At 48.7% G+C, this 24,041-nt stretch overlaps 1 protein-coding gene and 2 long non-coding RNA genes across 3 annotated transcripts; 2 read left to right on the top strand and 1 right to left on the bottom strand.

Moving 5' to 3' along the window:
• The first annotated feature begins 2,631 nt into the window (after positions 1–2,631).
• LOC123381969 lies at positions 2,632–5,053 on the top strand. Its single transcript, XR_006589656.1, has 2 exons — positions 2,632–3,087; positions 4,865–5,053. It is a non-coding gene; the product is annotated as an uncharacterized LOC123381969 (long non-coding RNA).
• A 2,734-nt stretch (positions 5,054–7,787) lies between these two features.
• On the bottom strand, positions 7,788–14,295 carry LOC109494122 (CMRF35-like molecule 5). Its single transcript, XM_019816998.2, has 4 exons — positions 13,982–14,295; positions 12,230–12,559; positions 10,659–10,785; positions 7,788–8,226 (listed from the first exon to the last, which is right to left on the bottom strand). Exons 1-4 carry the CDS (start codon positions 14,019–14,021, stop codon positions 8,073–8,075), a joined length of 651 nt encoding a protein of 216 aa, XP_019672557.2. The 5' UTR covers positions 14,022–14,295; the 3' UTR covers positions 7,788–8,072.
• Positions 14,296–19,636: 5,341 nt separating this feature from the next.
• LOC123381936 lies at positions 19,637–22,461 on the top strand. The gene is made up of 2 exons (XR_006589552.1): positions 19,637–19,997; positions 21,940–22,461. It is a non-coding gene; the product is annotated as an uncharacterized LOC123381936 (long non-coding RNA).
• The last annotated feature ends 1,580 nt before the right edge of the window (positions 22,462–24,041 follow it).

The raw sequence follows: 24,041 nt of genomic DNA, 5'->3' as shown, positions 1-24,041 counted from the left end.
TCAAAAGCTGATAGGTGAAAAACAATAAAACAAACATTTTTTTGCACAAAGCAAATAAAAAGCAGACTTCATGAGAGGAAATGTCCAAAGAAGCATAGGAAAATCAGTACCTATAAGTAGCTGTATTTAGTCTAAAGGAAATGATAGACAACAGGATGAATCTAGAACATAAAGAGAGTGGAGTGCAAGATAGAGTGATGGAAAGTGAGACAGCAGATCTCAGGAAAGATAAGGAGCAGAAGAGAAAGAGACAATGGGGTGCTTGGGTGGTTCAATTGGTTAAGCATCCAACTCTTGATTTCACCTCAGGTCACAATCTTGTGGTTTGTGGGATCGAGTCCCACATCAGGCTCTGTGCCAAGCAGGCTCTCTCTCTCTCTCTCTCTCTCAATCAGAGAAAATAAACATTAAAAAAAATGAAAAGGAGCAGAAAAGAAAGACAATATTGCCCAAAAGAAAGAATGAAACAACCACAAAACCCAATGATAAACGTGCCTGAAAATGCACAGACGTGGTACCTTGTAGACATTTCCTGAAGTGACATTTATGTGAACATAGTATAATGTGTGGAGAGGCAGACATTGGTACAGGAGACAGAGAGGTGATGCCACAAATGTGCCCCAGCTATTCCCTTGGAGGAGAAAAGAGAAGCCCAAAGTAAACATAATTGAATTGAATTAAAAACTATGTGGAAACAAAGAGATCTTTCAGGCTGTCATTGAAAGCCCAGCTGGGGACCCAGGAAAGGAACTGATACAGATGATCCACACCCAGAATGGTACGAAGTTACCGAACCTTGTGGATAAACAGAATCATCTGGGGCGCCTGGGTGGCTCAGTCGGTTGAGCATCCGACTTCGGCTCAGGTCATGATCTCACAGTTCGTGGGTTCGAGCCCCACGTCCGGCTCTGTGCTGACAGCTCAGAGCCCGGAGCCTGCTTCCGATTCTGTGTCTCCCTCTCTCTCTGCCCCTCCCCCACTCACACTCTGTCTCTCTCTCCTTCAAAAATAAACATTAAAAAAATAAAAAATAATAAAATAAAATAAACAGAATCATCTGGGCTGGTATCAGAAACGATGATCACATCAGAAGGTCGTACCAGAAGGATCACATGGTGTGTGACAGAAATACTCTTGCTTCATAACAACACTGCATCCCAACACACAGTGAAGGAGAATCTATATGTTCTGAGCAAATGACAGAATATTCCCGAATGCTCTGACAACTGTCTCGTGAATGCAAGACCTTATGAAATACAGCACCCATGAGCCCTTTCAAAATAGAAAATACACATCATGATCAAAGTCTACCAACAAAGGGTGAAGTTAAATAGTGAAAAAAGAGAAGCTGTGGTCAGCAATGAGTGTTTTACCCTAAACATAAAACCCCTAAGCAATGGTGGGAACGATTACAGAAGAGAGTATAAGTGCCATAGATGCAAAGAACACCATTCTAAGAAAATCAGCACTGGGAAGAGGACAGTGGGCCATGGGTGAGATGCAGAAGCCTTCGTCTTTTAGGGCACAGAGTCCAGAGATAGTTTTAATGTGTTGTTCAAAATCAGATGGTATTGTGGGGGCTGGGAGTCCAGGCAAGTGCAGAGGGCATCCAAGTGAGAGGCATCTCGGCATGGGTGTCAGGGTCCAAGCCGGCTGAGGAAGCCCTCCCCACCGAGGGTCAGCCCAGGATGGGGTGGCAGAACCCAAAAGGGGTGAGAAGAGCATCTCCATGGGTGGTGGCTGGGTGTAGGACATCAAATCCCACATGGGGCGAGGCTGGGGCAGAGTGGTGGGGGTGGGGGCGGACATGGGTGTGGAGGCGGGGTCAGACACCATGCTAGGCTCAGCTTTTCATCTCAGCACTCTCTGATCTGTGGAATGCAGGTAAGGACCCCCAAAATCTCCTCCACTGTTATTCTAGACACTTGGAAAGACTTCTCAGTGAGTGGGTCCTTGGCATTACCCCTGATTAGGGCTTCGACATATGAATTTGGGGGAGGACACAGACACGCAGTCCATGGCAGGTGACTAACAGACACCTTCAATTCCAAACCAGAATCTGTTCTTCCTGCAAGCCCAGCTTTGCCCATTTTGGTTTATTGCATTCCCAAACCCCCAGGTGCTCAGCCTTCAACTTAGGAGAGGCCCCTGATTCCTCTCTTGCTCATATCTAATCTGTTAAGATATCCTGCTGCTCTGGGATGCCTGGATGGCTCAGTTGGTTGGGCATCTGACTTTGGCTCAGGTCATGGTCTCATGTTGCCTGAGTTTGAGCCCCACGTTGGTCTGTGTGCTGACAGCTGGGAGCCCGGAGCCTGCTTCGGGTCTGTGTCTCCTTCTCTCTCTGCCCCTCCTCTGCTCTCACCCTGTCTCTCTCTCTCTCTCTCTCTCTCTCTCTCTCTCTCTCTCTGTCTCTCTCTCAAAACATAAATAAACATCAAAAAAGTTTTAAGCTATCCTGCTGCTCTTTCTTCAAAATATCAATGTCCAGAATCTAACCATGCCTCCACCTGCCCACTGTTCTGCCCACTGTTCTTAACTGAGTGCCTGTCACCATCGATGCACTGAACATTTGCAGACTAACTGGCCTTCCAGTTCTCTGACCTCCATATGCTCCTCAGCAGCTTCACATGCCTCCATGCAATTTCTCAAACATGCCAGCCACAAGACATTTGCTATTCCTAGATAGGAGGACAGGGTGGGAAAATCTAGATGGAAGTCAGCTGGGACCACCCTACTGTGTGACAGGAGGGTGTGTCGGCTGCTGCGGGTGCAGTCATAGTAAGGGCATGATCTTCACAGGAACAGAAAGCAGAACAGTGCATTCAAATGTTTCTGAGGATGAACTTTAGCAAGTAATCGACTGGCCACATGATGCTCTGAGCCTCTCACTTCCCCCATTTTCTGACCAGCCCTGAGAACAGAACCAAGAGGCTGAAGAAGGAAGCAGAGAAGTGCCAAGAATTGCAGAAGAGGGGGGACAGGGTGAGCGGCCCCTGGGTGAGGGGTTCCAGCTGCAGCAGGAGAGACACCAGAGGGACGGGGCCATATGGCTGCCATCGGCTCTTCTGCTACTCTCTGTCCCAGGTGAGCGGGGCTGGGCAGGTCTGGGTGACAATGGTGTGGGGCAAGGCTGGTGATGGGGAAGGGAAGAGATGAGGACACAAGCAAAGAGAGGAGGGGGTGAGCTCAGAAAAACCTCACCCAGCCAAAGAAGAGGAGGAGTTGATGGTAAGATGCTTCCCACAGGTGAGCATGTTCCGAGCCCTAAAGAAATCGGCTACTTTAATCCTGATGACCACATTCTGAAAATCAGGAATATTGTTTTATGTCCAGTAAAGGGGAGGGGAGCAGAGAAATAATGCTAATTGGGCTAATCACTGCATTACATGGTTTTCCACATAATCTAACCCAATTCTTACCGCAATCCTATGAAACGAGACACGCAAAGATGCATATATTTTACTCCAGACCAGTTCATAAAAGTCAGGCAAGATTCAAGGAGAAATATTTCTATATCCAAGTCATTGCTCTACTTATAAGACTTATTTCCAAGCTCATCAATTTTTTCATAATACAATGATCACTTATGACATAAGCCTCCTTGTATATAACCGTCTATGTATCCCAGGTGCTAACACATCCCCCCACCCCCACCCCCGGAAAAGGCTCTGTTGGGTTTGAATGCTTGACAACGGCTCCCTCCCTGAAGTTTGCAGCGAGGTGCACAGTCTGTTATAAGCACATGTCACCATCTTCACTCAACTCCTTGTGTGTGGAGCAGCCCTCTAGTCTCCACCAAGCCCAAGCCTTCCCTGGGCTAGTGATGCCAGTTTCCAGAAAACACTCCAAGCTCTGGAGTACTGAGTTTGCAGGCAGGGCCACCACACTCAGAACCTGAACCCTGGCGTGGCTCCCACAAGGGCAGGGCCATTTGTGACACCTCAAGGAGAGCTGGGACTGGCCCAGGGCTTGGCTGAAGGAGAAATTCAACCAAGGAGGCACATCCAGACCTTATTAATAAAACACAGATGGGGCGGTATCGGAAACACAATGACGGGCAAGAAAGAAGCTTATGATGCACTTTATTCTACTTCAAAATTATTTCAAGCATTCTCGTTTCTTTGCCTTTCCAGATAAATTTTCAAGTAAGTTTGTGTGTATCTACCAAAACAATCTTCCTGGTATTTTGATCGGAATCGTATTAAACTTATAGATCAATACTGGGAACATTGACATCTTTACTATGTTGAGTCTTCCAGTCCATAACATGGTACCTCTTGCAATTTAGTTAAATACTCCTTGGCTTCTATCACCAGTGTTTTGTAAATTTAAGTTTCTGGATGTTGCATGTGTTCTGTTAGATTTATACCTGGGTATTTTGTCTTCTTTTTGAGCACTCATGAACAACACGGTGCTTTTTGTTTCATTTTCTACATGCTCATCGCTAGTTTACAAGTAAGATTGTGTGTGTGTAGGTGTGTATATGTGTGTGTGTGTATGTGTATGTGTTTATGTATGTATGTATATGTGTTAGTGTATGTGTGTATGTGTGAGTGTATGTATGTGTGTATGTGTGTGCATGCATGTGTGTGTCTCTGCGTGTGTCAGTGTCCATGTGTATGCACGTGTCTCCGTGTGCATGTGTGTAAGTGTGTGTGTGTATGTGTGTGTGTATGTATGCGTGTATATGTGTGTATGTGCGTGTGTATCGATCTTTATTCCTGTGACTTGTTAAATTAATTTACCAGTTCTAGCAGTTTGGTAAAATTTTTTTGATAGATTCCTTAGGATTTTCTACACAATCATGTTGCCTGTACAAAGGCACAGTTTTATTTTTTCCTTCCTAATCTGTGTGCTTCAGTGGTGTCCCGGAACCTTAGGAGCCCCTGGAAGGCCTTAAACACTCTGATGACCCTGTGGAGCATGTAGCATCGTGGACCCACTGTTTTCTGGCATTTCTGCTTTTAAAAGAGAAGTCAGAAGTGAAATGGCTCATGTTTACATGTAGGCAACAACCTCCACTTAAATAAATATTGTGATCCAAGCAAAACCTATTTGTAAGTTCATGCAAGTCTCGGATGCGGTCTGTGACCAGTGAGTAAAGCAGAGAAAGTGCAGAGCATTGTTGTGTCTGCCTAGTGCTTACACTGGGGCCACATGGTGCCCCAGTGCTTGGGACCTGACCCAGGCTTGGGACCTGACCTTTCCAGTGCACAGATGGACTCGCAGGATCATGGTGTGGACCTCCTTGGGGCAGGTCCAAGTCTGCTCCCTGGCATTATGACTGGGGGCTCAGGGCCCTTCTGGGCTCCTCATTCTTTAATGTGATGTGAAGGCACTATGTTAAGAGTCTTCCAAAAGCAATTGGGACTCCTGGGGGGCTCAGTTGGTTAAGCATCCGACTTCGGCTCAGGTCATGATCTCATGGTTTGTGAGTTCGAGCCCCGTGTCAGGCTCTGTGCTGACAGCTTAGAGCCTGGAGCCTGCTTCAGATTGTGTGTCTCCCTCTCTCTCTCTGCTCCTCCCCTCCCCTGCTCATGGTGTCTCTCTGTCTCTCAAAAATAATAAATAAACATTAAAAAAAAAGATTCTTCCAGGTGGCAGCTCTAAACGGGGACTGTAAATTTCTTGACACTCCTGTTATTGAGAGTTGAGGGTGTGTCTCCTCCCCTTGAGTCTGGGTGGGCTGGGGCTGTGAGGTCAGTAGCCTAGAGCAGATTCCCAACTTTTCCCTATAAGTATCTTCCTAAGGAGCCTGTTTAGACATTCTTCTACTAGAATCCCCATCATGGGTATGAAATTTGAATACCAAAGATATATGCTTATATATGCCTATGTTCTATATATCGATCAATTGATCCATCTGTCAATTGATCATCTATGTTTTGTATATTAAAGAGTAGCATTTTTTCCCTTCCAAGAACCAATACTTGTCTTGTCACAATGCATGGATAGAGTATGGTGACCCTGTGTGACTTCTGAGGCCAGGCCCAAAGGAACCCTGTAACTCTGTCCTCCGTCTCTTGAAACACTTGCTCTGGAGACTCTCCTTCTCAGAACCCAGCTCCACACGGAGAGGCCTCCTGTAGGATCTCAGGTCAACTATCGAGATTGAACTCAGTCTTGGCACATGTTCCAGACACGCAGAAAAGAAGCTTCCAGATGACAGCAGCACCCAGCCATTTAGATCCCTCCCCCACCACCGCCATTATGTCTTCCCAGCTGAGGCCCAGACTTTTTAGAGCAGAGACAGGCCATCCCTGCTGCACTCCATCCGAATTCTTGACCACAGAATCTATGACATGACAGAAATATCGCTGTTTTGTGCCCCACGGAAGATCTAAGCAGAGAGAACTTAATGTCCCAGCCCCAGGCAGGATGGTTCAAGGAACATGCTGCTTCTGCCGGATGCACAGAGGGCTGGGGGGAGGCCCCTGGGAGACTCAGCCCTGCGGCGGAAACCTGGGGCCGGACTCCTCATGCGGTAACGTGCACGGGCTGCTGGGCCTGGAGGTCTTGCCCTTTTCAGAGGCGCGAACCAGAACCATGTGGGCTGGAGCTGTCAGCACTGGTGGGAGGTGTTCCCCACAAGAAGCCACCCGCCTCTGCAGAACGCCCCGCTGCCCACCCACAACCTCTCTGCAGTGCCCCGACCACATTCAAAGGAAGCTTCTACTCGAAAATGAACCAGCACCTTTCCTAACTGATGGACTCAAGGAGAGGAGCACAGTGCCAGCAAAATGCAGCTGGAGAACTTGCTTTGTGAGCGCCAGGGCCCCAGGACACAGAGGAAGAGTCCAGCTGGCCAGTTCAGCTCAGTCTCGGAGAAATTATGGACAACATGACCTCTCTAAAGAAGGAGCTCAGAAAAGAGATAGAGGTCCCCAAAATCGTTCAAAATAAAATATCTGAGCACTAGGTATTGTATGGAAACCAATTTGACAATAAATTTCATATTAAAAAAATAAAAAGTTAATAAAAAACCGACCTTGCATTTGTGGGATTAAAAATAAAATAAAATAAAACAAAATAAAATAAATAAAATAAGGACACAAAAAAAGAGCAGACAGAGCCCAGGAAGAATGTAAGTGGAAGAGAAAAAAAAAAACAAAAAACAAATCCAAAACCCAAATCATTATTGAGAGGAAACATATATAACTTTGAAAATTAAAAAAGAAAAAGGCTTGTGTTATTAGTTTTTGATGACTGAGTAGAGGAAGTTAAAAAGGAAGGGTTGGGCATCCTGGGCTGTGTTGCTCAGCTGGCCGTGGGGGTGAGAGTGTTCATGGGGGCGGGACATAAAGGCCAAAGGTCCGGCTAAATCCAGGAGTGGGTGATGGTGGGTCTGAGCTGTCTGGGGGATGGACAGTGTCATGGGTGAGGAGGGGACAGATCCGTTCCATCTCGATGGAAGAGTCCAAACGGTCCCTGGAACCCCTGCACCTAAGGACCAGTGAGGCCAAGAGACAATTGGAGGGACAGAAATGAACTGTTCTGGTGATGACTGCATGAGTCCCCTGTGCTTAGAGGCCACCGATGTAGATGCAGGGACAGGCGGATATTTACATGGTTACAAAGCCCTGCTGCAAAACACTTACTATTTACAAAGGGGGAAAGAGTAACTTCAACCACTATGGACAAATTTACACACACAACTGCCCGTTTCCCGGACACATTCGGATTCTAGCGTTGGATTTAGAGTCATTTCCCTCCCTCTAGAATGGAAGGGTCGTCCTCTCACATATAAACATTGAAATGGTGTCCCCCCAAATAATCTCAAAAGAGCAAAGAAAGCCACAGATTTCATAGGAAATGTAAAGGGCAAACAGGTCAGATGTGGGTTGGGCGATGGTCCAACCCTGTTTTCCATCTTTTGCATTCAAGGAATTCTTTCTTGGAGGCGCTGATGCAGCAGAAGGTGGAATTGGCAGAACTCTGTGCAGCTGGCCCATCAGGGGGTCTTTGTCCCTGTGGACACACTCTGGAACTTTTTGGTTTAACCCAGGTTTTATGCTTACTGGAATTGGAAACCCATCGTTGGCCAGAGTCCTGAATGATGAAAGGGTCATTTATCCTTGGCAGAGCAACTCGAGGGTGGCAAGGAAAGGAGGTACCAGGAGGATCCACACAGGAGAGATTACAGGTGCGGCTGAGGACCGATGGTGGAATGAGAATACACCCTTTCTTTTCTCTGCTTCCACAGTGGAGGCAATGGTCCCCGACCTGTGCAGAGCAGAGAGGGAGCCAGACTTTAATTCCTGACAGCAGGAAGCGGGGAGTCCTCACCTAACAGGGGCCCCCATCTGTCTCGGAAATGTAATCATTGCCCTTTCCCTGACCAGAGCTCAGAGGGTGCGGGGGTGTCCATGGTGGGGGAGGGGGCTGTGTTTCTCCTGCTCAGACTGACGTATCTTCCCCTGGAGTCCCCCGGACTCCCCACATCACAGTCACAGCAGGACCCAAGCAGGGGCAACTTCACAAAGGTCAAAAGCACAAAGTGAAGGTTGTGTAGCAGGGCCCTGAGCAGGGATCGTGCTGACAGGAGTGGAGTCCCTCTTCAGGGGCCGCTCCAGGCCCTTCCTGTCCACCCTCACTCCTGCCCCCAGACCTGGAGGACAGGCCAGCCCCGGTCCCTGCCCAAAAGCCCCTCTGAGGGCACGGCCATGCTGCCCAAGGCGAAGCATTCAGGGGCCTCCCAGCAGCCTTAGCCTGGGCTCCAGCACCTCTGCACCCTGATTTCATCCTGCTTGTCGGCCGCCTCCCCCAAATCCCCTCCGCCTCAGCAGCAGGCCAGCCAGGACCAAAGATTTGCCTTTGCCTATTTGAATCTACGTCTGTCCCACCTTGTATAAATTCTGCCTGTACTTCCAGCTCAGACCTCATATCACCTCTTTGAAGCAGAGGAAGATACCTCTTCCTGGTAATCTGGCAATTTATGTTCTAGCTTCCCCTGGGAGGGGTCTCTCCTGGCTCTGAACCCCATCTGGTAGCACATAGCAGGTGCACTATCGCATACACCCTGGACAGTAGACATGTGGTCTAGTGGACCATTGGGCCCTTGCTCATATATGTCCCCCTAGGAGTCCCCATCAGTATCCAGAATCTGACCCCCTCAACCTCTGCCTCATCCCCTCCCCTACAAGCAGTGCCAGGACCTCCCTGTAGTCTGGACTTTTTCTCTCCTTCTACCTGCCTTGAGCAAGATTTGTCATGTTCATTTCACAGGGGGTTCTCTTGAGAGAGAAGACACGATGCTTTGTACTTCCTAAATTATCCTTGAACCCACTGCATTCTTTTCCCACGCCCCACTTCCTGTGGAGCTGCCACCCCATCTCTCCACCTGCAGGCTTCCTCCTGTGCCCCTCAGTCCCCTAAAAGTTTCACATCCTCCTCTCCAGACTCCACAGAAAAACTGGTCTTTAAATAGTCATGAGCAGGACAGAGGCCGATCGTGAAGCATGAACCAAGTGCCTGGCTGCACACATGACCGAACACACCGTCCAGCAGGGCAGCTCCAAGGAGTAGGATCCTTGAGAAGGGAAGGAAGAGAGACTGTACCAGAAGGGAGGCGGTGAAGGGGGCTTCTGGGAGGAAACGCACCTTCACCCTGAACTCGGATGGGGTGAAACTGGGACAGGGTGTTTGCCCTTTGAAGAAAGAGTTAATTGATTGTTCTTTGGATGCCTGTGGAGGGGGTGGGTTTCAGATTGATGGCCCAGCCTGTCGACTGACCATGTTGGGAACGTGAGAAAACAGAAATGTCAGCTTCCCATTCCTTCCCAGCATTTCCCTAGCACTTGGGGAGGGGAGGGCTGGATCCATGGAACAGGTACCTGCTTGACTGTCTGTGGGCAGAATAATGCCCCCCACCAAAGAGGTCCTAATCCCCAGACCTGTGAATGTGTTATGTTACATGGCATGGGGGAATTAATGATACAGATGGATTTAAGTTTGCCAGCAGCTGACCTTGAGATGGGGAGGTGATCCTGGGATATCTGGGTGGATCCTATAGAATCGCCAGTGTCTTTATAAATGAAAGCACACAGGAGAGCCAGTGTCAGAGTAATGAGGGTGAGAAACACTTGACCACCCCTGCTGGCTGTGCACATGGAGGGACCACGAGCCAGGGGTGCAGCATCCTCCAGAAGCTGGAAAAGACAAGGAAGCCCTTCTCCCTCAGAGCCTCCAGGAGGAGCCAGCCCTGCCAGCACCTTGAGTTTAGCCCAGTGAGACTCATCCCAGACCTTGTCTCCAGAACTTTAAGATCATAACATCGTTTTGCCTTCAGCCACCAGGGTGGTGGTGATTTGCTCCAGCAGCCACAGGGAGCGAATCCAGAGCCCTTCCCTTCTGGCAACTTGAGGCTGAAAACACCTGTGCCTGTTTTGGCTGCTTGGGGGTTGGGAGGCAGGTCAGAAGGAGACCAGAAGCTTCTCTCCTGCAGCCCAGCTGAACAACTTTGCCTAGGTTTCTTGTGGGGAGGGGGAGCTCTTTAAGGACTCAGAGGTACAAAGAGGGGGCCCAGCGTAGACCTTGCTGTTTCTCCCCAGCAGAGGAAACATCAGAGAGGCCAATGGGGGTCACTGTGAGAGTGTCCCGAGGAGAGCTGTCCCAAGGCAACAGTGGGAAAGGTCTGTGGGTCCAGCTCTGCTCACCTGGTTAGCGGGCTATTCAAATCCATGGGCTGGCTGCTGTTGATGCCCTGGGGAAATGGACGAGAGGAAGTCCAACTGGGCAGCGTTGTTCTCGCTACAGGCTTGGGAGAGTCTGTTGGATCAGGGGCTAAACACACAGAGCAGAGCATGGTTGTGAGTGTCACAGGTGGCTCCCATGGTCTCCACACCCCACCCCCAGGGGTGCAGAACCTTTCTGTCTTAGTGCCACTGCTCAGCCATGTTGGTTTTCTCTTGCATCTTTTTGGCATTATTCCAAACAAACGATTACTGATTTGCAGAGAATCACCAGTTTGCCGCCATGTGAGATATTGGGGTTGCTGGTTATGTGGGCAATTCCCATTCAGTTTCATCTCAGTGTCCTGCTGGGCATAGCTGAGCATGTCAGAACCATGTTCCCAATCCCTGGAGCCTTAAATCAGCCAGGCAGGCTCCTTTCTGAGTCTCAGCCTGGCCTGAAGCAGGCTCTGTGCCAGCTGCCCTGAAGCGATGTGACCCAAGAGCTGGCAGGCCCAGGGTCCCCTGTCTCCTGGGACTGCCGAGTGCCCGCAGCCCCTGCTTCCCACTGCGGTCCTTCCTGCCTCCCCAGGGCTTGCTTTCTTACTTCTCCAGGCCTGCCCGGGGAAAGTCATCTGGGTCAAGGGTCCAGACTCCAATTCTCTGGCACCAACTCCTCCTCCACCCTTGCACACATCCACCACCTTTGTGGTGTTAATTTCTTTTCAGTTAATTTCTAAAACATTCTAAGACCAGCATCCGTCCCCACTGCACATATTTGCACACCATATTTGCATATTCTAAGTTTGAAGAGACTTTTCTCTGCTTTAGAAATGGAGCAATCAGTAGCAAATGTAAACCTCCCTAGTGTCTGTGTGTCTGTGTGTTGGAGACAAGACTTAGGGGTCCAGAGGCAGAGCTGTGGGGCGGGGGCTACAGCCTGACTCTCCTTCCAGGCTTGTCTCCAGGGAGGGCCTAGTGCTTCTGGGGCAGCTGCAGGGGAGCCCAGGGTCTCTCCAAGGATAGAGGCAGAAGAGAAGGTTTCTGCACCATAGTGGAACCTGCTTTTCATTCTCCTAAATATGGGCTCACGGTTCCTCACCTGCTCCCTTGTGCCAGAGGAGAGAGGGGAGCAGGGAGGGGGCATGGAGAAGGTCACTTGTTCTGTAGCTGAGACCATCAGGATCATGGCTTTCTAGCATCCCACCCCTCCCTGTATGCCTGACATCACCCCATGCAGGCTGGGATGTGCTGACGTGAACGTGACCGGGAAAAGAGGAGCTGCCTTCCCTGGAAAAGCCTGTCCTGGCTGAGTCTGCCCTTCTCTGCTCCCTCTGGGGAGACCAGATGGAGACATGCGGAGTTGTGGAGGCTCGCACTTTCTTCCAGTCTTTCCCAGAATCTTGGTGTCCCCCACCCACACAAACACATGCACACGTGTAGTCTCAGGCAAGTTTCGAGACTCCTCTCCCTCTATGGGGGAAGGCAGAGAAACAGTCCTGACTCCTCTGGGGGTGGGTCCCATGACCCCAGAGCACAGGATGAGTGGTTCTTACCTGGACTGACAATCACGGAAAATTCGATCCCCACGTCAGTGCCAAATTGCTCGATCCCACACCAGTAAGTGTCTGCGTCGTCCTGCTGGAGATCCTCCAAGGTCATGGTGAATGTGCGTCGGCTGTGATTGTCCTGGATGGACACTTGGCCCTTCTTCACCAGTTGCTCTGACCCAGTGGTTTTCACAAGGATTTTGCAGGAATCCCAGTCAGTCCCGCGACACAACCACTTCTTGTAGGATTCCCATCCCGGACCGTATGCACAGCGCACAGTCAGTGTGCCCCCCAATGTGCCTCTCACCTTTTTTCCCTCACAGGTGCAGAAGTGGCCTAGAAAACAGAAACCCAACATGCATCTTATCTTTCCTTGAGCCCAGGGCTGACCCGGGTGCCGCTTGGGCTTCTGGCCCTGCCCTGAAGACCAGCCAGGAGCCTCTGCCCTCTGTCTAATTGGCACATCCCGTCTGTCCCTTCATCCCCTGCAGGATTTCTTTTCTGTCACCCCTCTTGTGAATCCCCCTTGAGGCTCCTAACTCTCCTAACCAATACAGGGCTGTCTGCACACTCACCATCCTACTGACCACCGTCCCCTGCCCGACCTCAAGCAGCACCTCTCCCAGCAGCACAGAGCGCACACTGCAGCCACAGGTGTATTTCTGAATCCCAGAGCTGGTGAGACAGCGTGACCCCCTCCCCATCTATGTCCCTGATACTCTACCTGTGCTCCCCAACAAACCCTCAGCCTCTGAATCACATGGAACTGGCATGGAACTAAATACACACACACACACTCTCTCTCTCTCTCTCTCTCTCTCTCTCTCTCTCTCTCTCTCTTTCTCTCTCTCTCTCTCTCAGGTGATTGCTTGTTTTGTTGTTGTTGTTGTTGTTGTTGTTTTCTTTTTTTTACGTATACACCTTGTTCTTCTGTGTCTTCGTACCTTTGTACAAGCTCTTCCCTCTACCAGGAATGTGCTTTCTTCTTTGCTTGAAGGAATCAAACTCTTATATTCATCCTTCAAGGCTCAGCTCAAACAGTTTCTCCCTTTCTGTAGCCAACTTGGTCGCTGCTGGCGCCACCAGACCACTTAGTCCCTGTCTCAGGTATCATGCTAAGGACACTAGATGATGATCTGTCTTTAGATCATCCAGAGCAGAGACCCAGGCAGGCTGGTGTGTGGGGATGAGCAACTCTCCAGAGAGCCTGTCACCCTGGTTTTGCTGCTTGCCTTCCTCTCTGTTGTCTGAGGTCTTCGGAAAAAAGGATCCTGGCTCAAGCTATAGTTCAAGACCAAATGTACAGGCTTAAATGATCCAGATGCCTGATCTCCACCTTAACTGAGTGGCTTTCTGCTGGAGCCCGAGCATCTGGCTTCTTCAGAGTTCCTCAGGAATTCATGCATTTATGTGTGTGTGCATATATGTGTGCGTGTATGCAACTATCTATCATCTATCCATCTGTCCATCCATCCATCCATCCATCCGTCCACCCATCCATCATCTGTCTTAGGATCTATCTACCACAAGTTGACAAACTGTGCCCTAGAAAACGGACACCATTTGTGCTATTTATTTTTATTTCCTTCCCCAACACCTAACTTAGTACCTGTCAGGTAACAAAACATTAAAAAAAATTTTTAATGAATAAGTGTCTGGATGAATGAAAGGCTCTGCCACTTCCTCCCATGCAGACCCTGTCTGTGTTGCCCTCCTCCACCCTGCAGGTGCTCGATCCTAGAGCCCCGCCTCACTCACCCTGGATGACAAGAAGGAACAGAACCGGGAGCAGCCACATGTCCTGCTTGGTTGTCTCCCTGGTGCTCAGCAAATGCCAGCTGCCCTCTGGGGACTGGAACAGAGCTCAGAGTCAAACTGCCTTCTATTTCTCTAAACTATTCGTTTTCGTTTCTCTCATCTACTTTTCTTAATAATTTTTCTTCAGTTCCTTCCTAATTTCATTCATCAATTGCAAAGTAGTGCTGCCCGTTGGGAGCTTATGGCTGAAGTGATGTGGTGTTCCCTCTCCTTGCTCTGGCTGCTCAACTCGGCACCCCCTGGAGGGTGACCCTGAGGACCTTCTCTCTGGGGAGAGCTCTGCCCCTCCCCTCCCTAGCACCACCTCCAGTCTGTGCACACCTACTTCCTGTACCCCATCTCCCAGCCCCGCTCCCCACCTCCATTGGTTATTGCCCCCTTTGTACAGCTGTCCACCCCGTTAGCGGCTCAGATGTGCTCCAAATGCCATTTCTTGTCATCTGCACTCCTAAAGTCAATCTGTCCCAACATGTGGTCCGTGGGCCTGGGGGTTCCTCTCCACCTGCCCCCACCACACTAGTCTTCCATAGACAAAGAGGATGGGGGGTCTTCTCCCTGCCGCCTGCCACCCTCAGATTGCCTTGCAGGGGTCGGGGGCTTGGTGGGGGTTGGGGGGCTCTGGAGCAGCCCAGGGCTTTGCCAGAGGAGTAGGAGAGGGTGTGGCTGGCCAGCCCAGGGTGGGGGTGGGGGGGATGCAGAACAAGAATTCCTGTCCCTGGGACTCCTGGGGGGCTCAGTTGGTTAAGCATCCGACTTTGGCTCACGTCATGATCTCACAGTTTGTGGGTTCGAGCACTGTGTCAGGCTCTCTGCTGACAGCTCAGAGCCCGGAACCTGCTTTGGATTCTGTGTCTCCATCTCTCTCTGCCCCTCTCCCACTCACCTCTGTCTCTCTCTCTCTCTCTCAAAAATAAACATAAAAAAATGAAAATAAAAAAAAAAGAATTCCTGTCCCCTTCAAGGTCCTTCTGGTTGGACTAAGAATCAAATTGACATGAGACAGATTAACAAGAGAAAATCGCATCTAACAGCATACGGGCAGGGGGTCCACACAGACATGGCAGTCAGGCAAAAAGAGGTAAAAATGTCATGGTGAATGAAGGAGAAGGGGGTAGGAGTCTGAGATTTCTAAGGGAAGAAGCACAATTCACAGGAAGATGAAACCAGTAAGTGTTTGGTGCACAGATGTTGGCCCTGCCATGCAGCTGCGTTACTCAGATAACACTTGTCCTTCGTAATAACCCTTATTCTGCAAAGATCCTCCAATTGAGATTCTTTATGTCGTTAGTGAGGGGCAAAAGTTTCTCTGGAGCCCACAGGGTCTTGACTGCCTTTACCTCCGAATAATCTTCACATCAAGGTGGCCTACCTGGGGACCTGCCTTAAGTTCCTATACTTCTGTTTGTGTCCATGTGTGAGGCTGAGCCTTCTTTTGGGATTGGGACCCCAGTGAGCCCTGAATTTATGCAGGGGTGGTGAGTGGGAACATTGGCCTCTCCTCAAATTTTCCCTCCCTCCCTTCCTTTCTCAAGGTCGACTGAGGTGTAATTGGGATAAAATAAACCACATACGCTTAGAGCGAAAAGATTCAAGCGTTTTTCTTGTTCTTTTTGCTACTTCTCGAATCTTACATACGGTGCAACTTTGTGGTGCTGTTCGGTTCTATGTGTTTAACACACGGATCATTTCACAGAACCACCACCACAAACATGCAAAGCAATGCTATCACCTCGCGGGACAGGTCTTTCACTCTGACTTCCGTTTCTTTAGTGGCAGGCAGTCCAGCTGGTGAGGTTAGGACTTCAAATGCTAATGTGGCTTCTGTGGACTGTAGTTCCTGCGCTGGTTCAGCTTTCTGGAGCCTTGCAGGCGCTCCCAGATGCCCCATGTGCGCCATCTAGTGGCCAGTCTGTGACTGGCGATGGCCTTCACCAAGTCTCAAACTCCAGTATTCTCCCCAGGGTCTGATCAGGAGCCCACTGGGGCGCGATCCCGGGAGATCAAGCGTCCCTTTCTTCAACTGCTTTCTCTTCTCCATCCTCCCCCATTCCCTCCCAGCTTTCAGAACCGCCACCTCCTCCTTTACTCGTCCTTTGGCTAGGAAGCTTGGAGAGCTGAAGCTTTACTCTCCCCAGTCTGCTGTGTACTTCCTGTGATTGGGTTTGCATCCAGGGCCAAGCAGTAGAAGAACAAAGAGAGAAGATGCACTGGTATTCCTCTCTCTCTCCCCCCTCTTGGGGCCCAAGCTCTTCTGGGCAGCAAAGACCTTCCCCCTTCAGAGTTCCAGCTGTCTGCCCCCAGCGGCTGCAGGTGGACTTGCAGCTTCCGTCCTGAGGTTTGCTTGCTGGGGACTTGGTAGGAGGGAAAGAAAACACGAACACCAAGAAAACATGGGATTCCTCCCGCCCCCTTCCATTAGTGCTTCGTTTTTCTGTTCCTCTGGAGCTCTTAAGGTCCTGCTGAGAGTGCACTTTCAGGATGTGGGCTGCAGGGTTCCCGCTCAGGTAGGAGGATATAAAAGGAAATATAATCAGAAAATAATCAGAAAAACTCACAGCTGGATTGGTCTTATACTTGGTCTGGTTTCCTTCCTCAATCTCTTAAACTAGGGCTCATTTTGCAGAATACTCAGTCGCTGCACATATTCTGCCTGGGTTCTTAGCTGTAGTCAGGGCACGAGGTCTATGGAGTGTTGTTGACTTCATTTTACCTGAGCTGGAAGGTTACTGCATAGATTTTCAAGAGTAAAATGCTGGAAACAGGGTCAAAGGCTGATAATACAGGAGTAGTGCACAGTGCTACAGCCACACAATGGAACATTAAGACAACTATTTCAAGAATAAGTAAGCAGAGGTGTGATGGCTTGGAAAGATTTCCATGATAAAACATAAAACTTTTTTATTGGAGTATAAAATACACACGGAAAGTGCACACATCAGAAGTGCAAAGATCAACACATTTGCACAAAGAAAACACACCCATGCAACCAGCACTGCGATCCAGACACAAACAGTCCCATCCTCCAGAAGGCTCTTTAACTTCATGAAATATTTGGGGAAACCAAGGCCGTTAGAGAGGATGCTGGAAGTCACCTTCAAAACTCTTTACTCTGGAATTTAGAAGATGCCTCTACCCGCTCATGTGAAGACATAGCCTGTATATCAAGAAGGGATAGACGGTTGAAAGAAATTGGCACCATACGACACACCTGTTTTACATGGAGTTTTGTCCCCACATACTCAGAACCCCAACCAGCTATGTTTTGGCTCATTATCAATTACAGTCAGATAACAAACAATGATCAGACATTGAGGCAGGTGTGTAATATGAAGGAGAAGGACCAGAGCAGACCAGACCAAACCAAAGCATGACCACAGAGTGAGGAGAGTTTTTGAAAACATCACCAAGCAGAGAACAAAAAAAAAGGAGCTTTTGAAATAAAAGTATAATTCTTAAACTGAGTATTTCATCAAAGATTACAAGAGAGAATAAAAGCACAAAATTACATTAAAAAAAAAAGGCCTCCCAAAAGGTAGAACCAAACTCACAAAGTTGGAAAACGTAAAAGAAAAACAGGAGACAAAAGAACTGATTCAGAGAGGAGAGGGAAAGGGAGCAGGGGACAGTCAGAGGAGGGGACACCTGAAGGAAGAGGAGACACTTGTGTGAAAGTCATGTAGGAATCATTAGTAAGAAGTTTGGGGCTGGAAAGTGACCAACAGCCCACAGTCAGGGGAAATCTGCCAAGGGTGACCAAGGAAGCATCTAGGGCACAATGAGGCTGATGGGAATGGGCGACTTCTCCTTCCTTATAATCTTCCCATGGCACCTTTGCCTCAGAGGGACTCAGGACCTCCAGGGGACTCTGAGAGGGAGGGGCAACAGGTCAGGATCTGGGCTGGACCAAGACCGAGGGAGGGAGAGGGTGGTCTGGGGTGCACTGAGGTGGGCTGCCCGGAAGGAGGTTCAGGAAGGGGCTGTATGGCCAGCGAGGCTGGGTGTGAGCCCTGAGCACTGATTCTTCCCCACGTGCAAGCCCAACGTGTGCCCATCTCCTCCTTGGACCCAACTCTGAGGTTCTGGTGTCCCTTCCCTGCTGCACTGGGTCACCTGGTTGGCTGGCAGCTGGCTCCCCAGGTCCTCACGCACAATTGCAGTAGCACCCTGGACAGTGGGATGCTTTGCTTCCGCAAATCACGGAAGACACATGATGACGTCAGCCATATGCTCCCAAAGAAGGCACTGATTTTCTTCTAATTAATGAAATTAGGAAGTAATGGAAGGAAAATTTTAAGGGAAGTAGATGAGAGAAACTAAAAAAGGAAAAAATTTAAAATAGAGGCACTTTGCCTCTGAGTTCAGTGCAAGTCCCCAGAGGGCAGCTGACATTTGCTGAGCACCAGGGAGACAAGCCAGGCAGGCAGGACATGTGCCAGCTCTGCTCCTTCTCGTCATCCACGGTGAGTGGCATGGGGGCTTCAGGACCAAACCCCTGCAGGGCCAGGGCAGGACACAGACAGGGTCTGTCCTGGGGAAACGGCAGAGACTTTCACTCATCCATAGACGGATGATAGATAGATGCATACATGCACATATATATATGCACACACACATAAATGCATGAAATTCTGAGGAACTCTGAAGAAGCACAGGTGCCCAACCTCCAGCAGAGAGCCACTCAGTCAAGGTGGGGTTCAGGCATCTGCATCATTTAAAAGCACAACTGGTCTTCATTTGTCGCTCAAGCCAGGAAGCACTCTTCTGAAGAGCTCAGACAACAGGGAGGAAGGCAGGCAGCAAAACCAGGGTGAAAGGCTCTCTGGAGAGTTGCTCGTCCCCACACATCAGCCTGCCTGGGTCTCTGCTCTGGATGATCCAAAGACCAGGCCACATCCAAGGTTATCAGCTCAACTACCAAGACAGGGACAAAGTGCTCTGGTGGCACCGGGAGGGACTGAGTTGGCTGCAGAACTAGAGAAACCATAGAAGAGACTCCATTTGAGCCAAGGCTTGAAGGAGAAGATAAGGGTTGATTTCTTCAAGCAGAGAAGAAGGCACATTGTAGGCAGAGGGAAGAGCTTGTACAAAGGTATGAAGAAACAAAATAGCGAGGTGTGTAGGTAAAAAAATCAATCAATCACCTGTGGGACGGAGTGAGCGTTTGTCATGTGTGTGAGTGTGTGTGTTTAGTTCCATGTCATGTGTCGATTCGGGGGCTGAGGGTTTATAGGTGTGTGGGGGTTAGAGTGTTGGGGGCATGGATGGGGAGGGGGCCACACTGTCTCACCAGCTCTGGGATTCAGAAATACACCTGTGGCTGCAGTGTGTGCTCTGAGCTGCCAGGAAGAGGTGCTGCTTGAGGGCGAGGAGGGGTCCGTGGTCAGTAAGATAGCAAGTGAGCAGAGGCCCCTGTATTGGGCAGTTAGGAGCCTCAGGGGGGATTCACAAAGGGGGTTGACAGCAAAACAAATCCTGCAGGGGATGAAGGGACAAGCAGGATGTGGCAATTAGACAGAGAGCAGAGGCTCCTGGCTGGTCTTCAGGGCAGGACCAGAAGCTCCAGCAGTGCCCAGGTCAGCTCTGGGCCAACGAAGGACAAGGTGCATGTTGGTTTTCTGTTTTCTAGGCCACTTCTGCACCTGCCAGGAGGAAGCGGAGAGAGGCACATATGGGGGCACACTGACCACATCCTGTGTGTATTGCCCAGGATGGGAATCTCACAAAAAATGGTTGTGTCGTGGGAATGACTGGGATTCCTGCAAAATCCTTGTTAAAACCACCGGGTCAGAACAACTGGTGAAGAGGGGCAGAGTGTCGATCCAGGACAATCACAGCCGACACACATTCACCATGACCTTGGAGAACCTCCAGTGGGACGATGAAGACACCTACTGGTGTGGGATTGAGCGGACCGGCATTGATATAGGGTACAAATTTTCAGCGATTGTCGAACCAGGTAGGCACTACCCCTCCTGTGCTCTGGGCCCTTGGGACTCATCCCGAGAAGAGTCAAAACTGTTTCTCTGCTGATGATCGGATGGAGAGGAGTCTCGAAACTCACTTAAAACCCACGTGTGCATGTGCCTGTGTGAGCATGTGTGTGCATGTGTGAGCATGGATGGGGAACACCAGGAGTCTGGAAGGGATTGGAAGAAAGAGTGAGCTCCCAAAACTCCGCATGTCTCCACCTGGTCTCCCCAGAGGGAGCAAAGAAGGATAGACTCGGCCAGGACAGGCTTGTTCAGGGAAGGCAACTCCTCTTTTCCTGGTCGCCTCCACCATCAGCACATCCCAGCCTGAGTGGGGTCTGTCGGGCGTGGAGAGAGAGTGGGGTGCTAGAAAGCCAAGATTCTCCATCTCTTAGATGCTCTCATGGCTCCCGGCTTCTCCTCCAGGACAGAATCGAGCTTGTCTGGGCACGTGTTTCTCTGCACAGCTCATTGTCTGAGTCTATTGCCCACAGAGATCAAGGTGATGGTCCCAGTTTCAGCCCATAGGCTAAAGGGACCTCCTTCCATGGGACCAGAGACCCCAATTCCTTCCAATGCCTTCCTGGACCTCTGGTACCTTGTGTCCTGCTCTTTCTGGAGTTTGGGGCCAGGACTTCATAGCGGCTGTTCCCACCCCCTGTTCCATATCGAGTATCAGAGGGAAGGAGCCCAGCACAGTCGGGGTGCTGTGAGGATTCCTGAGGTCCAGAATGGCCTCCATGGTCAAAGTGCTGCTTAAATCTATCAAATACTTTTGCCTGTGTCTATGAGATGATCATATGCCTTTTCTCCTTTAGTTTGTCAATGTGGCATATTATACTTACTGATTTCCTCATGTTCAAACAATTTTGTATTCTGGGGTCATAGCTAACTTGACAATGATGTACTATCTTGCATATATATCCCTAGGTTCAGTTTTTTGATTTTTTTGTTGCAGACTTTGGTATTTATGTTCATGAGTGATTTTTGCCTATATTTCTTTTTTCTTTTTCTTTTTTTTTTTTTTTTGCACTGCCCTTGTCACATTTTGCTATTAAGAGCATGCTAGTCTCAGGACGCCTGTGTGGCTCAGTCAGTTAAGCATCTGACTTCGGCTCAGGTCATGTTCTCATGGTTGGTGAGTTGGAGCCCTGCATTGGGTTCTGTGCTGACAGCTCAGAGCCTGGAGCCTGCTTCAGATCCTGGGTCTCCCTTTCTCTCTCTCTCTCTCTCTCTCTCTCTCTCTGGCCCTCCCCTGTTTGTGTTCTCCCTCTATCTCAAAAATCAATCAATAAGTAAAAACTTAAAAAAAGTAAGGATTTGGTTCATTTGAATAGTAGAATGATTCAGGTTTTCTATTTCTATTTGCGCCTATTTTAGTATATCACGTTACTTTTGCTAGAAATTTGTTTATTTTGCTAGAAACAAGTTTATTGGCATAAACTTGTTTAGATATCTTTTTATTATCACATCCCATTTTTATCTTTCTTTTTAAAATGTGCAGGGTATTGTGTGATATACCTTTTTAGGACTGGCATCAATTATTCAGACCTCTCCTTTTATCAACAACGTCTTGCGAGGGTTTTGGGTTTTTTTACAAAACAATGTTGGCTTTTTTGGTCTTCTCTATTTTTTTAATGTTTATTTATTTTTGAGAGAGCTAGAGAGACAGAGCACGAGCAGGGGAGGGGCAGTGAGAGAGGGAAACACAGAATTCCAAGCGGGCTCCAGGCTCTGAGCTGTCAGCACAGAGCCTAACATGTGGCTTGAACTCACAAACTGTGAGATCATGACCTGAACTGAAGTCAGAGTCTTAACCAACTGAGACACCCACGTGCCCCATATCTTCTCTATTTTATATTTCCTTTCTACTTCATTAATTTTTTTTCTTTTCTTCATTATTTCCTTCCTTCTCCTTTCCTCTGCAAGTGACCATGCAATGTCACTATGGCCCAGAGTGGGAGACCTACGTGAGGTCCTGGTGTCAAGATGCTGATTTGAGTAGCTGCACCATCGTTGTTCAAACCAATGGATCAGAGTTGAAGAAGAACCATGTGTCCATCAATCAGAAAATGCACACATTCTCCATGACCATATGGGGGGAGTAAAACAATTTTTGAGAAAAATGACCTGTTGTGTTTCTGAGTTGCTCCCAGGCGTTTTACAGAATGGCATCCCTGTTCACGCCCGAAATCTGGAAATTCAGAGAAAGACCCAAGCTTAGAATTCTTCCATAAGTTCCTTCTTTGCTTTTTCTGGGGCACCTTTTCAATTAACCACTTGGATTTGATTCTGTGAAAAATCAGTGACCTCTTCCCCGACCCCCTTGTAAGTCACAGGGGCTCTCAGTCTCCTGCTCTCAGTCTCCTGCTTGTTCGTGGTCCAGGATGGGGGACTGCCCTTCCTCAGGCTCTCCCCTGGATCTGTAAACAATAAATGTTGTGACTCTGCTTCCATCGTGTGGGTGTATTGAAACTGCGCCTTTCATTAAAATGTCCCTGTCCCTGGGTGGTTCATGTCCCTAAAGTGGGAGTGTGGCTATGGAGGGAGCTACCCACCTGTCCACCCACGTGGGTGGTTGTGCCTCCTCATGCAGCGGGTCGTGATCTGCATCTTCTTAAGTCAATGAACCAGCTCTGGCTTCTAAATACACACGGAGGAACTCAGGCAAGTCAATGCAGACACAGGCTGGTGTAGGATTAGGAGAGTTGGAGAGGACCGTGGGTCCAAGTGACCATTGACCCAGGGAAGTACTCTTCCCTCATGGACCACTGGCATCTCCTCAGCAAGAGGGAGCTAGTGAAAAATTGGGCAGATATGCCAATTTTTATATTTAATGTGGATTTTTAGAAAGAGAAATTTTATTTTATTTTATTTTTTAATATGAAATTTATTGTCAAATTGGTTTCCATGCAACACCCAGTGCTCATCCCAACAGGTGCCCTCCTCAATGCCCATCACCCACTTTCCCCTCTCTCCCACTCCCCATCAACCCTCAGTGCATCCTCAGTTTTTAAGTCTCTTACGGTTTGCGTCCCTCCTTCTCTTTTTTTTTCCCTTTCCCCTTCCCCATGGTCTTTTGTTAAGTTTCTCAGGATCCATATAAGGGAAATTTTAAAAGTATACAAAATGTAGAATAAAACAGTGTGTTCTGACTTCTACCCTACTTCCCTACCGAAGGCAAGGACTGTAACGTGTGTGTGTGTGTGTGTGTGTGTGTGTGTGTGTGTGTGAGACGTGTGTGTGTGTGTGTGTGTGTGTCCACGTCCTTTGGAGAAATCCTATGCATCTAAAGAATGTATTTGTGCATATATTCTTTCCCTCCTTCAAAGAAAAATCACACACATTGTTCTACATCTTGCTTATTTTCACTGAATGTATTTTGAAAACCATTCCGTATCACTATCTATAGATTTTTGTTTGCAATGGCTTCATAGTATTCCATGACAGCTACATACCATGATTTATTTAATTGCTTCAGGGGCACCTGGGTGGCTCAGTCGATTAAGCATCCGACTGTGGCTTAGATCATGATATCACGGTTTATGAGTTTGAGCCCCGCGTTGGGCTCTGTGCTGATGGCTCAGAGCCTGCTTTGGCTTCTGTGTCTCCGTCTCTCTCTCTGCCCCTCCCCACTCATGCTCTGTCTGTCTGTCTCTCTCTGTCTCTCAAAAAATAAAAATTAAATAAATTAAAGAAAAAACTTGTTTCACTCATGACAGGCATTTCAGTTGTTTTGGGTACTTTGCAACTACATTCAATTGTGTAGCAAATCTCCTTGCATATGTGGCTTGATGCATATTTATGAATATACCTACAGGGCCATTCCTATAAAAAATAGCTGTGTTAGTGGTTTGTACATTTTCCCAATTTTGGTGGATATTACAAAGAGGCTGGGAACATTTCTACCCTTGTCTGAATGTGACAATAAACGGCCATCCCCCACCCCCAACATTGGGTGTTGTCAATTTTTTATCTTTACGCTCTGATTGGCAGACTTGGCATATTGATTGCACATGACCTGGGCCCCC

Source organism: Felis catus, chromosome E1 (genome assembly GCF_018350175.1).
Source record: "Felis catus isolate Fca126 chromosome E1, F.catus_Fca126_mat1.0, whole genome shotgun sequence".
In the NCBI taxonomy this organism is placed as follows: domain Eukaryota; kingdom Metazoa; phylum Chordata; class Mammalia; order Carnivora; family Felidae; genus Felis; species Felis catus.
The sequence above is the reverse complement of the archived record's forward strand: the minus strand, read 5'-3'. Positions and strand labels throughout refer to the sequence as shown.

What these genes read in the sequence shown, in the direction of transcription:
- LOC109494122 (XM_019816998.2), bottom strand. Translation starts at nt 14,021, where the DNA reads ATGTGGCTGCTCCCGGTTCTGTTCCTTCTTGTCATCCAGG. An exon ending in TTCCGTGATTGTCAGTCCAG is followed by an intron (nt 10,786 to 12,229) that starts GTAAGAACCACT and finishes CTGTGTGTTTAG; the next exon opens with CCCCTGATCCAACAGACTCT. An exon ending in TTGAATAGCCCGCTAACCAG is followed by an intron (nt 8,227 to 10,658) that starts GTGAGCAGAGCT and finishes TGCTCTGCACAG; the next exon opens with GTCGGGGACCATTGCCTCCA.